This window comes from Hyperolius riggenbachi, chromosome 11 (genome assembly GCF_040937935.1).
Source record: "Hyperolius riggenbachi isolate aHypRig1 chromosome 11, aHypRig1.pri, whole genome shotgun sequence".
In the NCBI taxonomy this organism is placed as follows: Eukaryota; Metazoa; Chordata; class Amphibia; order Anura; family Hyperoliidae; genus Hyperolius; species Hyperolius riggenbachi.
The window spans coordinates 127,600,950-127,617,196 of record NC_090656.1 but is presented as its reverse complement, the minus strand read 5'-3'; the positions used below and the strand labels follow the sequence as shown (position 1 = coordinate 127,617,196).

Sequence of the window (16,247 nt, the reverse complement as noted above, 5' to 3'; positions counted from 1 at the left end):
AACGCATGCTTAGCTGAGCTTCAGGAGTGGATGAATAATAATTGGCTAAAACTTAATGCTGACAAAACTGAGGTTCTTGTTATCGAGGGCCAGGGCTCAACAGCAAAGCAGCTCCAGTCTCAACCAACACCGCTAAGGATAGGGAGCTCAGACCTGAACAACTCAGACTGTGTGCGCAGCCTGGGAGTACTGATTGATGGGAAATTAAGCTTCAGGAATCAAATCTCAGCTGTTGTGAAACATTCCTTCTTTCACCTAAGGAATATTGCAAGGATTAAACACCTAATTCCTTCAGAGGATCTTCCAACCCTAGTTCATGCCTTCGTCACATCAAGGTTAGACTACTGCAACGTCCTCTACACAGGCCTGCATAAGAAAGACTTACGCCGCCTGCAATTAGTACAGAATGCCGCCGCAAGGCTGTTAACGAGCCAACCCCGCCATTGCCACATAACACCAACCCTGAGCTCACTTCACTGGCTACCGATAAAATGGAGAATTCTGTTTAAGATTGGCTTACTGACATTCAAATCCTTGCACAATCTGGGCCCTGGATACCTGAAGGACTTGTTGCAACTGCATCACACCCCCCACAATCTTAGATCAAAAGGACGTAACACCTTGGTCACCCCCAGAGTCCACCTCAAAACCTTTGGAGACAGAGCCTTTTGTCATGCTGCTCCTACACTTTGGAACTCCCTGCCACACCCAATCAGGACAGCCCCGTCCCTGGAAACATTTAAGTCTAAACTGAAAACCTACCTTTTCAGTCTGGCATTCATGAACATCTGACTATCTCCTCTGTAACACAACCCAGCCTGCAACCCTGTATTAATCTGAGACACAGCTATGCGCTTTGAGTCCTATGGGAGAAAAGCGCATTACAAATGTTATTGTATTGTATTATTGTATAGATATACATTGAGACCAATAGAAATCGTGCTTCAAACCTTTGACCCCCAGCTGATACGATAAATGTAGGAATTGTCTAGAAAATGAGTTTTTACTGCCTCATATATGGGCACCATTACTGCTTGACTGATTATAGCTTGTGGACTGTCCATAAAGGGGATCATTTTTTGACAGTTTTGGCCAGCTTAAAGGGGCAGTCACATAGGTGTCCACAGAAGAGCCTGTTCGAGTGTCAGGGGCCTCAGATGCTATGCTGCTAGTAATAGCAGCGTAGCTACTTAGAATAGCTACTGCAGTGGCACAAGTGGGACGAGGAAGTGGGAACGAACCACCGTTCCTTCCTTATCCATGTACAGAGATATTCTTCACAAAACCACCAGTAACAATTGACGTCCCCCGCAAGTGAATGAGATGATCGGCATCTGTCGCTAACTGCACAAGCAAAGAAATGCCCTCTGATGTAAGAAATGTGACAGCTCTGCTTATTTATTTTTTATTATTATTTTCCATTCTACCATATGCTTGTGTAACTTTTTTTTTTTTTTGTTGCTAGGAAATAAAAAATGACTAATTAGCTACAGCACCCCTTTTAAGTGAGAGTCGTTATTTGTATGGAATGATACCGTATGAGGCAGATTTATCAAGGCTGATGCAAGAAGAAAAGGAGCAAAAGGGAAGCAGTTGCCTTTAGCAACCAGTCAAGTTTCATTAGTTAAATGAAACAACAATCTGATTGGCTGCCCTGGGTAATTTCTAAAAATTTGCTCCATTTTTCATTTCACCTGCCTCCATAACGCAAGTATACAGAGGGATAATTTAGTCTGCTGAACATTATTTTACACTCAGACCCCAATTACACTTAATCAGTTGCTCTCAATTATAACTGAGAGGACCACTGATTTTCAAAGTAATGCCCAAGTTTTCCTATGGCACAGTTCACATTTAACGCATTTTAACTGAAAACTTTTTCACAATGCACTGCTATGGAGAAGAAGAAAAACGCGTACCAATTGATCAAGTGTAAACGGGGCCTCAGTGTCCCCCAAATTATAAGCTCACCTGCATTGCACTGCTCCATGTCACATTTTAATAGCTTTCACTCACACAGTGTTTCTACTATCCGACTGCCTCCTTGTTGTGGAGGAAGCTGCTACCCACAAGGAGAAATGCCATAGATGCTGACATTACACAGTTACAAAACACACAATCGGTTCGCACGATGACCAGGGGCCGCAGCCCCTGGTCATCGTGCGAACCGATCGTGTGTTTTTAAACGTTTTCTTTCAGCTCTAGGACATGGTGGACAGGTGAGCGGTTAGGGAGGGACCCCTGTGGGAGGGATGCCTGCACGGGGCGGTCCTGCTAGCGACGCAATCTTGCGATGGCGTCCAACTGAAGCCTCCCACCTGAATGCTAATGGCTGCTAGATGTGGTATGGCAGGTAAAGGGTGTATGACAGTGCATCCTGATTGGCTGACGAGCACCTGCTGACCACTTAAATGTAGCTGGATACATGTACTGCTGTGTTCTATTGCTTGTGTGTTGAATTATACAGTTACACTCAACCTCTGTCTGTTGTCTGAAGGCAGCTGAAGCGTAGAGGAGTTTTTAGCTCTGAAATAAGCAACCATGGGGAAATGAAGGCTTGCAGGGTAAATGGATGGCTTTTATGATGTTTTTCTTCAATCATCCGGGGATTGTTACTTGTAAATAAAGCTCATTGTGGCAGGGTCACTATAATTGCATGGCAAACACATTGGAAGATATGTTTACAGTTTGTTTTTCGCTAGCAGAAATACAGCCGATTCGCTGCAGAAAAAAAACATGACAACAACCGATGTTAAAGCATAGCTACATTCAACTACTAATGTTTGTCTTACAAGCTCTGCAGCTTTCAAACATAAGGAACGTGGCTTAATACGTATACTTGAATATAAACCTGGGTTGTTACTACTTTTTTTTTTTTTTTTTTTCTTTCTCAAAACCAGCCTTGCACATGAGGTTTTTGTGAATATTTGGGCCAATGCAAAGTGTCTTTAAGCCACTTAAAACTCCCCAAAAATAATGCAGTGTTGTCCGTACCCTTCCTCACGGTTTCCACCAGGCCATCGCTGGCTCCCACCTAGTGTAAAATATGTAGCCGTGTGTGCTTTAAAAAAAAATGTAGTGCCTAGCTTACCTGCTTCCACCTGCTGGATCTCTTCACCATGGCTGCTGCCTGTCCACATGTCCTCAGTCTCCACCCAGTCTCTCAGTAGGCTGAGTAGCTGCAGTGGAGAGCGGAACCCAGAGCAAAGATGAATGATGGTGGCAGCAGCAAATGGATCCAAAAGACACGACAGTCCCTATGAAATCTAAACAATGTTTTATATGTTGTGGTCATAATAGTACATATATTCATACCTTCTGGTTCTGCCAAGTTGTAAAAAAAATTTGGTTAAAGGTCTCGGCACTCATTTATTGGGTTCTGGACAAGTCCATTGCCCCAAACCTCTAATGCTACTCCTGGGAGAAAAGCCATATGGTTGGAATTTTCCACAACACTGACTGGCCCAGCATATAGCCAAGGTTGCCAGGTTACATATAGCTAGACAGTGATTAACACCCCCACTGTCCCTAGATCTTACCAAGAGAATTGTAAAAAAAAATTCTCATCTCTGAGAGATTGATAGCCATTGTAAATGACACCCTAGACTTATTTGCCAAAACCTGGCAGCCGTGGCTTTCTCTGTTTAGGGACAGTGGCTTTACAGCAACTTGTGTGTGGTCTGGTATTAGTCATGGAGAGAATCCAAAGTCATAACAAGTTGTTTAGGTGATGCCTTTAATGACTAACTGTACAAGATTTCTTTGCAAGCTTTTGAAACGTTAAGTTTCTTCTTCAGGCATGTTTCAGAACTAGATGGTTCTGATCCAGCTCTGAAACATGCCTGAAGAAGAAACTTTAAGTTTCGAAACCTTGCCAAGAAATCTTGTTCCGTTAGTCATTAAAGGTATCACCTAAACAACTTTTGTTGTTATGTCTTCAGATTTACAGCAACTGTCCTTTCTGTCTGACCTCCCAACATGCCTATCTTACCCCTACATCAGCATTGATAGCTGATGTCATATTGTGTCTCTCAAAATCCAAGCTAATTCTGTTGAATATGATTACACTAATGTCAATTCTTATTCATTGCTCAGGAAATATGACTTTAATGTTTTTCCTGTATTGTTATGTATTTTAAATGATGATTCTAGTCCTAATAGGACATTTCACTGCTGATTGTATGATGTTAATATTACTTTTTTTTGTCAAGAAAACTTTTGAAACTAAAAGACACTGCAGCAAAATCTAGAGGAGATGGAGGACATGCATAGGGTAGATCCAGAAGTGAGAATTCCTAGATACACTCTCTGGAGCACACATTGCTGCATACTCTGGATTTCATGTGAAGAGATGCTGTGGTACGTTTCTGTGCAATGCTGGGACGACCACATTAGCGTCCAGAGTGGCAGTAAGGAAGTAAAGCTTACCCTTGCCTGACAACAGGATCAACTGTTTTCAACCATTTCCTAGAGCAAGTATATATGAATATTAATTGAAGTGTAATGGTTAAGGGCTCTGCCTCTGACACAGGAGACCTGGGTTCAAATCTCGGCTCTGCCTGTTCAGTAAGCCAGCACCTATTTCAGTAAGGAGTTTCTTGGGCAAGTCTCCCTAACACTGCTACTGCCTACTGAGTGCGCTCTAGTGGCTGCCTCGCAAGCGCTTTGAGTCCGAGAGGAGAAAGGCGCTATACAAATACTGCCATTATTATTATTATAATATTACAATATACATTATGGTATATCTATAAAACATGTAGAAATATCTTGTCCAGCTAACCTTCCAATTTGGTTTAAAACAGAAATGGATTATCTCATTTACCGTAATTATCTACAGTATTTGACACGGAGTCTAGGATTAAAAACATAACAAGTAAATGACTTTCAAGAATTAAAAACAAGGACTAAAACAGCCATAAAAAGGTAAATGAAGTCATCACTCTGGTCCAGAGAAGTAATATTACAGAGGCCATATCATGTTGGAGTGCACAAGTGGCCAGGAAGGCTGTTAAAATTAGGGACAGACACATAATATGTGGGCACCTGCAGAGGAGAGCACAGACACTTTTCACAATTGTAAGGTAGAAATAGAGAACGGCAGTACAGATTGCCTAACTGTTCTAGGAGGGTCTCCAATGACAAGTGCAAAGTCAATAAATTGATAAAATACAGTACAGGTCTGCTTTATTTGAGGTCATTTCTGACAAATCCTTGTCCACATTCAGCATTTTAATAATGAACATGACACTTTGCTCTCTGCAGCCCAGCATGTTCCATGAACTAGCATCTTTATTCTCTGCATTGTAGGTGTGTAAATCAAACTTATGAAAATGAGATAAGCAGGTCAGCCAGGCAGTTAGAACAATTTGGAGTTTGCCATCGTTGTTCCCTTTAAAAAAAACAATCACTTTACTTCAGGTTTCATTTAACCTTTTTTTCCTAAGATCTGCTTCAAAACTAAAGAATGTGCTCAATATCCTTCAGACATTCTTCAATCTTCACAAACTCATTTCGGCAGCAGATTAGAACCGCCCATGTGCACAGGCCCTTGTAATATATTCTCCATTTCCTAATATATTCTGAATTTCCTTTCAGCTTTTTGGAATGATCTTCACCTGTTGTCTGTACAAGAGTTTAAAGTCGGAGCCATACTGAAGACATTACTGGACTCGCTCATTGCACTCCATCTGCTGACAAAACACAACCTGCTGCCTTAATAAGCCGCTTGGTACATCGACCAATCTCAAGGCACGCACTGAATATGACATCATCTGCTTTCAACATACTAAAATATGGAGTTTATCCTAATGCATTACTGTAGCATGAGCTCATGCTAACTCCGATGCCACCTTGTCTTTGTGCCAAGTGAAGACAATGAAGTACAATCCCTCTGGTCCCGAATGTTCACCAGTTACCTTAACCACCTTCTGCTCATGATTGAACTTGTTGGTTGTTTTGTGTCTATGAAGAACTGTCAGTGTGGTGTCAATGAGAAGAAGAACTCTTTTAAATTATGCTTTGCATTGTCGATCAGACCGTGCCGAACTGCTCTAAATGTCTGCCCTTACAAGCATTGGCATTATCCTGATATGTATTTAACCATGAAGCACGCTGTCCTGCTGTTGCACTTATAGTACTGTAGTGAGTGTTCACGCATTGTGTTGCCATGGTGATCAGTGTTCACCTGATGTAATGTCATGGTGATTTGTCTGCTTAACAATTGTAATTGTTTTTATGGAAGGAACTCTAAACTGTAGTAACCGACTGAATCACTATGTCCCATCATGATGGTTTGGTATTTTGCCATAATAATTTGTTGCCTCAGTTTTTCATAGAAAATTAGAAACCTGCCATGGCAAATAACCAGATTAGTGGTTTATTTGGTTACTGACAACAGTGATCGTACAAGATTGCCAAGGTCCTCATATATAAGCAGGGGAAGCCTCAGCTAGCAACAGATGGTCAACAATATGAAAATAATCCTAGACTGTATGGAGCTAGGAATTGTGCCAGTCAGATGCAGTTCCTGCTGTTTTTGATTTGCCCAAATTTTGTCAAGATTCTTTATCAGCATCTCAGTGACCATCTGTAGCCAGCACCCAAAATGTTTTTTTTCAGCTTTTTTTTTTTTTTTTTTTTTTTTTTTTTTTTTTAGAACTTTTTATATTTGTTCACTTTTATACTGGTGAATTTTACAGAGGGGAATTCCTTTCATTATGGTCTTGAAGTTGAAACATTTTACATTTATACACCTAAATTAAATTTTACAACAGGAACTGTGGTATGTGTTATTAAAGGGAATATATAGTGTTAGTATATTTGTTTTAATTTTTAGTGTTTAGTCTGAAATCAAAAAATATTATAAACTTTATATATTACACATATTTTAAGCTTTTTGTGCCCCATCTGCACTTTTTTTTATTGCAAACAATGTTTGTTTTTTATTTGTTTTTAATTAGAAGCATATGAGAGATTACAAATGTTTGTTTTTGATTTTTCACCTTTTTAAAGGACAACTATCAAAAGGTGCCCATTTTCTCAGGACCCCATTAATAAAACACACAGCAATTTTTAATAAAAGGCAACAAGAGTAAGAAAACACACACACACGGCTTCACAGGGGGTTGTCCCCTGTGAAGATGGTCTGCTCGGAGCTCTGGTGCCCCCGGTTTCTTTATGGGCCTCAGTTTCTCTGGTAAAGCTCCGTAAAAAAAAAAAAAAAAAAAAAAAAATTCTGAGTGTTATTCTCTCCTGAGATAAACTGGTACCTTTTGATAGATGTTTTTTGTTAACCTATCTTCACTGCGCTTCAGTGAAAGGGGGCTATTTTTCTATTTGCAGCGTTTTTTGGTCAACCCAGCAGATGGAGGTCTAAATTCAAATTTTAATCTGTGACATAGATTACGAAGCCTAATAAATGTGGGGGGAAAATCACGATACATTCCCTATGCATATCCTTGCTGCATACCTGTCTGGGATTCTACACTGTAAACAGTTATTGCTGCTTTTGTGCAGACACAACAAGCTGCTTGTGACTACCCTTGTTATGCTCCAGATCCTCTAATACACCACAGGCCTGTCCAATCCTTTCCTGCTGTCCTCACATTAATTACATCAGTGCTACTGACAACTGAGGTGTCTGGCTGGTCAGAAATCCTGTGCCTCTGTTTAATGTGGACTACAAGCTTGCAGTTGCTTCTTGTTCCAGTCTGTTGGCCAGGTGATGGACAGGTGGTGTTTGGAATGGAGCAACTTTAATTTCCAGCACTGACTTGAAATTACAGCTGGACACCAAATAACGAAACTATTGGCCTCTGCTGCCATTTATACATTGCTTGTGATGACTGCCAAAGGTAAATCACATCCTCGTGTACAAATTGCAGGAATAGTCTACCAATTACTATTTGTTGTGTTCAGTGTCTTGTTAAACGTTCAGATGTGAAGCATGACCTTTTGGGTCCATCCCCTTGCTCTAAGGCACTGCTGTCAAGGCCCACTGGCCGAATCTGGGACACCACACAATTTTATGTGGCCCTCAAGAGCTTCAACCTCCATGATTGTAAGCTGTAAAAGAAGGGAGGAAATTGAGAGCAGTAATCTTGCTTTATACTTGTGCTTGTACCAGTGGCATCTGATGTTTCCATGGAGACAGCAGGCCGTGGAATATATACTGTATGCACAACATTTTTTGGTTTGCGTGTATGCACCCTCTTCATCTCTTATTGTGATTGGTTATATACAAGGAGGGGACAGGCCTACAGTTGTCACACATTTGCAGCACGTTTTAAAGCATGGCGTCTTTCCCCTTCCTGCTCACACCTGCTCATACCTACAAAAGCTGCAAACTTTTTAAGCAAAACCACTATTTGCTGCCAGTCCTCTCACCCACCAGCCTGGGAACCCTACAATGCAAATACATTACAGGTTGGTAATCTGCATTTCCTTCTTTTACTGCAGAGGAAAACCTGCTGCTTTCCCAGGCAGAGTAGCGCCCAATGCAAGTAATGCACTTGACTTGTTTAGGGTGCAAAGGGGGGATGCCACCCCACTTAATAAACATTAGGCCCGCAACTATGACTTTGTGTTGGATTTTGGCCTTGTATGTGACTGAGTTTGACACCGCTGATTTAAGGTATAACTTCAGTTCCAGAAATGGAACTCTAACAGCTCTTAGGCCTCTTGCACACTGCATGCATTTCCGATTCAGAATCTGCTTTTTAATTGTTTTTTTACATCCAATTCAGTTTCCGATTTGCAGTGTGCAGGGAGCAAACTGCAAATCGGAATCGGATGTAAAAACGATTAAAAAGCGGAATCTGAATCGCTTGCAGTGTGCAAGAGGCCTTAGTGTGGTACGGCTAAAATCCAGTAGCCATTTTTTACAGGCTGTTTCTTTCAGCCTGTTACTTTAGTGGGCATTGATTTCATGTGAGGGTGTCTACTTAGTTCCCTTATTGAGGTTATGCTTTCACCTGCCTGTCCTGGACCCTCCACATACGTGTATTCCTAAAGCAGGAGTCCAGGCTGGGGGAGAGAGGTCTGCAGGAAAGGAGATATATGCTGCAGTGTGTTTCTGTGTGCTATTGCAGGTAGAGGGTGAGTGAAATGCACATACGGTTTTGGGAAAGCTGACTTAAGGATGTCAACTGCAGCGTGTGCTGATCTCTGCCTGTATAATGTGTTTTAAAACAGTTTCTATGAGTTGTAAGTTGACACTTTGTGTGCTCCTTTATTCCCTCTACTGAAGTGCTAATAACATTTGCAAACACTATTTTTATTATTTAGTATTTATATAGGGCTGACATCTTTCTCAGCGCTGTACAGAGTATATTTTTTGTCACATAACTGTCCCTCAGAGGGACTCAAAATCTAATCCCTACCATAGTCCTATGTCTTTATTGTGTAGTGAATGTATCACAGTCGAGGGCTAATTTAACGGGGAAGCAAATTTATCTGTATTTTTGGCATGTGGGAGGAAACCGGAGTGCCCAGAGGAAACCCACACAGACATGGGGAGAATATACAAACTGCTTGCAGATAGTGCTGTGGCTGGGATTCGAACCGGGGATCCAGCGCTGCAAGCCAAAGGTTAACCACTATGCCACCGTGCTACCCACACTCTGTATAGGAAGGTGATGACTCATTTTTTTGTACTGTACAAATCTTAGTTCCATCTTTTAATTCATGCTAGTTTCTGAAATAGTTTAAAGGCACTGTATTTTTGATCACAGCCTTCTTTAAATTAATCCAAGCACACTGAAGAACAAGTACACTAAAGCCTGGGGAAAAAAGTGTTTCCCTTTAAGGTATGTTTCCCTTTAAGCAGCAGGTTTACAAACCCTAAAAAAAACAGACCGGTTCCCTACTTCCCATTAGGATTGCCCAGCAGGCCATTGTAGGATTAGTAAAATGATTCATTTTTTTAATAGCTTTGTATTGAACCTCTACATTTCTTCACATCTTTTGTATAATCAGATTTAGGTTTTTAGATCCATCGATCCTTTTAAGTGCTCCCACGTTTGTCGGCCGTCAGTTTGATGTGCGACAGCACTTTGGTCCTGAGCCAGAGTGGCGTTCCTGCTTCCTTGTCAGTTGATCTGCTGCGATTGCATAATTACTGGTTCATCCCAGCAAATTGTGGAGAGGGGAAGACCTCATCGGCAGCATCTCACAAGCTTGTTTATTTGTGGGGAAAATAGTTCAGGCTGCTGAAATTACAACGTACATTTATTTTTTCTATTCAAGTCTTTAGATGTCACTGACAAGACTGCAGCCTCTTGTCTAGTAATTGAGTTTAGTTGGTCATGTGCACTACAGGCTTTTATCAAGCATCGATTCTGGCAAGCACAGTACAAAGCCTCCAGCAATGTGGCTGCACTAACTGATTATCATTAGGATGTGACCGGCCATTGTTCCCCATGTTTGCTGTCACAATATAGAGTGGATTGTATTTAACCAGCTGCAGAGTAGAAATGTACACCTGTGAGGTCCTATATTTAGACCAAGAAGAATGTGCAAAGTTCAGTGACCCAAAACAGTCAGAAACCAGATTTCATCATCCATTTCATCATTTCATCATCACTGATCAAACGTGGTTTTGGTTATAGCATCACTCAGTGGTACTCCTTCTGCCTTGTTAAATACACTCCCAACTAATAGACCTAAGATGGATATCGACCTAGATGATTGATTTTTCCTGCTTTTCTCAGGGAGAAAGCATCTGCTGGCTTTCACTACCCTGGAAAATGACTGGTAGTAGGCCACTGTGGTAGTCCTCCTTTTCCATCTCTTTGTGGAGCATACAACTGGAAGACCAACAAGTATTCTGGGTCAGGCATAACAGCAGACTTTCAAGTGATATCTGACCAATTCACTCCCATTTAAATACATTTCTTTAGCTGGTTCCATAGATTCCGCATTGTGTAATGATTTGTCTGCTGAAATCCCATAAATAAATACTTTACTCTCTTAGTAGACGTTTGCCCTATTTACTTCCATTTATTTCTAACCATCCTCATAGCTAAAGCATTTTAGAGGATATGTTGGGGACATTTTTACCCTTTTATGTAGAACAGGAAACGTGAAAAAACAATGCAGGAGCCCTTGCTGAAAAAAAGGATGCCGCCATTGGGGCCCATTATAAAAGCTGCGATCTACAGCAAAGAAAAAAAATTTGGGCGGACGGAGGCACTTTCATATTAGCAACCTACAGTGCCCGCAATTTTATCAGGCACCCCATGGGTGCTGAAATTTCCATTCTGTGCAGAAAACGTGGCTTTGTGGCGTGGGAGTAATTTAGGTTGGTGTGAGTAAGTGTTAGGTATTACCTGGGGGGGGGGGGGGGGGGGGGGGTTAGGCATAGGTACAGGGAGGGTTAAGTGTTAGACATAGGTAGAGGGAGGTCTTAGGGTTGGGCGTCGGTGGATGTCTTAGGGTTAGGCATCGATAGAGGGAGGGTTTAGGGTTAGGGATCGGTAGAGGGAGGTCTTGGGGTTGGGCAACGGTAGAGGGAGGTCTTAGGGTTGGGCATCGGTAGAGGGAGGTCTTAGGGTTTGGCAGCGGTAGAGGGAGGTTTTAGGGTTGAGCAACAATAGAGGGAGGTCTTGGGGTTGAGCAACGGTAGAGGGTGGGTTCTGTGTGAGAGTAGGGTTAGGTAACAACATAGTAAAATATCAGTAAAGATTACAATATTTTACTATTGGATCCAAGCACAGTGTTTCCCCAAAATAACATCTCCCCCGAAAATAAGACCTACCTGTGGGATTCTGTGTGTATGGGGAGATGTGCAGTCTCTTACTGCATCTTCCTTGTGGCTGCGTCCCCCTCCACTCGTGTATAATTGTTCTAGTATCATAGCATGTTGGAGCTTTGACCCATCTTGGCACAGGAATGTGACTGCACTCCCCTGTCATAATCAATGTGCCACATTGATTATGACGGGAGCACGGTCACGTTCCTGTTCAGAGCTGGGTCACAGCGCCAACATGCTATGATACCGGAGCAATTCTATGTGAATTGAGTGGGACGCAGCCACAAGGGAGGTGCGGTAAGAGACTACACACATACATTTACAGCGTCTACACCTCCGGAAAATATAAGAACATATCACTCTTCAACCAGGCACTCTTCATAGACATCTGAATCCGTCACTAGAAGCAGAATAACGTAACTAGTCGCTTATCCATTGCAAATCAAGCTTTGTGTCAGATTATTGTGTTGGTTTCACTGTGCCATTCTTCCCCTGCATCTACTGTACAATCCACGTTCACATGACTGTAGAGCTATCCTAATGGGATAAATCTTCCACTCTCTGCTACCATTCTGCATTCTTCACTATTTGTCATGACTGATATGCATTCTCTTCTGTTTCTAAACGCCTCATTCCTCGCGCCTCACCTGATGCAGAGATCCCTGTTCCTGAGCAGACCTGTCACTGATATTCTCATATCACTTGCATCTCTAACCCCCACGCTTACAATTCCACCAAGACCTGAGACAGATAGCATGATAAAGCTTATAAGTTTGTGAGCCTGCAAGTCATGCGGAAAGTCTTCAATTCACTAACAGCTGTGCGATTATACTGGCCCTTCATCCCATTCCTCTGTTTGCACCTGGGCGCTGCAATTAACATTCTGGTGCCCATATTAACATGCGCCGCACAGCACCAAATTATCTGCCTCACCAGAAATGGGTCTTTAGTATGGAAAGCAGTTGTATCGCCCATAACAGTCTGTCTAGTCACGCCTCTCATGTTTTAAAGTGAGAGTCTGGGCCCATTTCCACTAGCTACAACGCAAACTGCAGCAAGTGGAAATTGCATCTTACGTGATCAAATGCAGCGCGATCAGCAATGGAATAGGGCCCTACACGGTCGCCATGAGCAACACACTGTCAAAATGTCTAACCTGAAAGTGATTTAGAAGATTTTTGTAGTTCATTTCAGTAATTTGTTTTATTTTTATATACTTCCTGTTGTAAAACTGCTGAGGTTATTTAGAACAAAAACTACTGAAGCTGGCAGGTTTGTAATTCAGCATTAAACATCCATCCGTGCTTTATTTGGAGTGTGACTTTATTATATATTATTATATTATGTAATTTGTAGATCACTTGTTATATTTTTACTTGCACATCCACGTTTTTTGTTTGCTTTTGCTGTGAACTCTGTTTATGTTGAGACAAAATTTTATGCTTTTGAATCTAAGATGATTTGCTGTTTTCTACTCTAAAGATACTAAATTGTTGCTTATTATGGCTTAGTTATAGTAGCCCTGCAGTGGGCTGCTATACCTCAATACCTGGCAGGCTGTATTGCTTCCTGTATTACCACCTGTGCATCTGCTAGCTGTCCTCACTGCCGGGTCTGTGGTGAGTGCCAGTGTTTGGCTAGACACCCAGCCATACCTCTGTCCACCATTCCATCCCTGTGGCATTATTGCCTGGTCTCTGCCCGGTTTTGAGGCCAAGTTGATGTCTCGTTGGAAGGAATATAATAGAATCGTAGCCCGATTCTAATCTGACAAGGGTAACTTGCCGGGACTCCGCAGATCCCAGTCTGTGACTGGCTGCAATGGATGCTCAGTGCGATGCTCATGTTTCCAACCTGAATGCAAATTGTATGCAGCCAATCAAATGCTTTTCCTTGTCAGTTTGGATTGTCCATATTCCAAGCTTCATACAATTTGCATTCATGAAAAATGAGCATCTTATTAATCTGTGCAGCAAAATCGAGGGACAAGGGTCACTGTAAGGGCTATGACACTTGGGTAACGTGTAACAAGGATTATTAGCAGCTAGTCAAAGAAGTGTCAGCATCTGCTACAAGCAGATAAAGTATCCTCACAGCCCTAAGAATCCCGTCATGTACAGGTAGTTTCAAAAGATAACATTTCAAATCCCAGTACATAGTAAAAAAACAAAAAATCTACCTGATATAGGAAAGAGTCACTGGGTACTTTGTTTTCTGGCAACATACAGTATAATTGCGCTTAATGTGGTGTTCAGACCGATTTGGCTGAAATATTTTGCTTGTTTATACAATCATTAGGCATTCAGATTATCTTAATCATTCGTAGTCGTACAAATCAGCAGCAGCCTAAAACCGGAAGTGCACACGGCCAGGACGCTAGTCAGGCGCAGGAAATATGTGGATGCCCAGCAACGAAAGTTACCTTAAATTATCTGTGCTTAAAATGTATGTGTGTTCCATAATGGATATTTGCTTCTTTCAAGAAGTAAAGGTGACCACGCACCACACAATAAAATGATCAAATTTTACGCCAATTTGATAAAAAATGATTGGTTGTCCCAAAAAATCGAAAGCTTTTTTTCATTCGAGAAATCTGATCGAATTTACAATTTTTCTTCGATAAAAGAAGGTTGGATCCTCCCACCCTAGCAATGCTCTAGTTTGTGGTATTGAGGCTTACATTGGAAAAGACACTGTCTCCAGTCCCGGCTTTGTCCCCACCTCACATGACTGTTCCATCATATTAGTGTGGAGGAGGCTGAATGGTGCACCTAGGCTGGGAGGGGGATTGTAGCCTTATTTGTGGACCCTGCTGGGACTTTGACGATTGGGCTGTTGTGATGGCAAGATTGCTCAGGATCACTTTAAGAATTTACCTTTTTTTTACCGGTATACAGTAATGTGTGCAAAATTGTCAGCCTTGCCAGATCAGCAGATTCTGGGTAATATACACAGCCTGCTTGTAATTAGCGCAAGCCAGAATAGTGCTTTTCACTACAGCAACCAGAGCCTCTCTCTCCACCTCTTGTGCCAGTATCCTTACAGGATTATTTTATTCTATTACTGTGTTCCTTACACATTAGAAGTTCAACTCTCATAAACCGGTACATTTGTCTGTTCTAGATTATGCAATGTATAAATGCTATGTATTTAATCAAGAAAAACCATAATATGCAATTTATAGACACTGAAATGCAGCATCATATAACAGAAGTGTAATTACTGTAACTGTGCCTAAGTTAATATGGCAAATATGAAGCTTTTTGACACGTCAGTATGCTGTTTGCATGGAGGTCTTATTTTCATTTGAATAACTACTGATTTACCTTTTTTGTAATAAAGAAAAACATTATAAATCTCTATTAGGTGGTATCTGTTGTAATTATTTTGTGTTTACCTGTGTCTTGTAATCTAGGACTATAGATAGATAGAATGAATGTCAGCCCTTCTGTTTATATTTTGGCTCCTCCCTCAGTCATCATGCTGCTGTGGAAGTGTGATTACCAAGTCTGGTGTGGAGAACTGCAAACAAAGCTCACAAACCTCTCTTGTTTTGCCAATCAAGGTGCAGTAAAACTGGCCATACGCTATACAATATTTACCCCAATTCTACATTCATATGACGAATTGGGCTAAATATTTGTTTACTGCTGGAGCACATTGATGCCACGTACAGCCCTGTGATCAACCTGGGTGCAACAATCAATTATTAGGGCTGTCGGTCCTTTTGCCAACATCGTGTGCGATATCTATTAAAATAGTGTCTACGGGATAATCTCAGTCTGAGCGCCGTTCATGGTCAAGTACTGTATGGCCAGCTGAAGACTGCAGGTAACACAGCCTCACTGTTTGCACAAATTCATACCTTCTTACAACTAATTCATATTAGTTTTTAGCAACCTAAAAAGCGGTAAAGCATGGTACGCACTTTCAATATTGATTGGCACAACACTGGTCAATTTTACCCTCTCCATGTAGTATGAGGATCAAAAGATTTTGAATACTATGAGCAAATTGTATAGGTAAATTGTCATACTACAAGGTGGTTAGCAGCAGCATTTTGCTGATCGCGGGCGATCAGCAAAACGCTACCAAAGCGCCCAGTGTGAACCAGCCCTTAATTTATGCTTGGATGACTGCCTAGCCCCAGCTGGTGCAGTGAGGACTCTGTACTCTCCATTACTCCATAACACTTAGCCCTCTAATAGAGCACAGATTGGGTCAGTGCTCAAACCTCAAAAATAGTTGATCACTATTCATAATACTAAACATCAATGCAGGAGGTTGTAAGGGAACGTGATATGCTGATTGTTATATTACACTACACTGATCACACAAACTTGGTGTCATCAAAAATCTACACGTAGAAATTATTTTTTTTTCTCAAATTTTTATTTGCTTCTGATTATAAACCATACAAATCGTATCCGCCAACATGGCTAGGAAGATGATATATAAATAAAAAAAAAAAACATATATTGTACAACCACATCAGAAC

The 16,247-nt window shown here is 41.4% G+C and overlaps 1 protein-coding gene across 1 annotated transcript in view; it reads left to right on the top strand.

The window, feature by feature from the left end:
• CD151 (CD151 molecule (Raph blood group)) overlaps window positions 1-11,331 on the top strand; it is an 83,207-nt gene extending 71,876 nt beyond the window's left edge. Inside the window, exon 8 of the mRNA XM_068261385.1 lies at window positions 5,596-11,331. Coding sequence (XP_068117486.1) covers window positions 5,596-5,655 — 60 coding nt within the window. The 3' untranslated portion in view covers window positions 5,656-11,331. The remainder of the gene's footprint in view (window positions 1-5,595) is intronic.
• The last annotated feature ends 4,916 nt before the right edge of the window (window positions 11,332-16,247 follow it).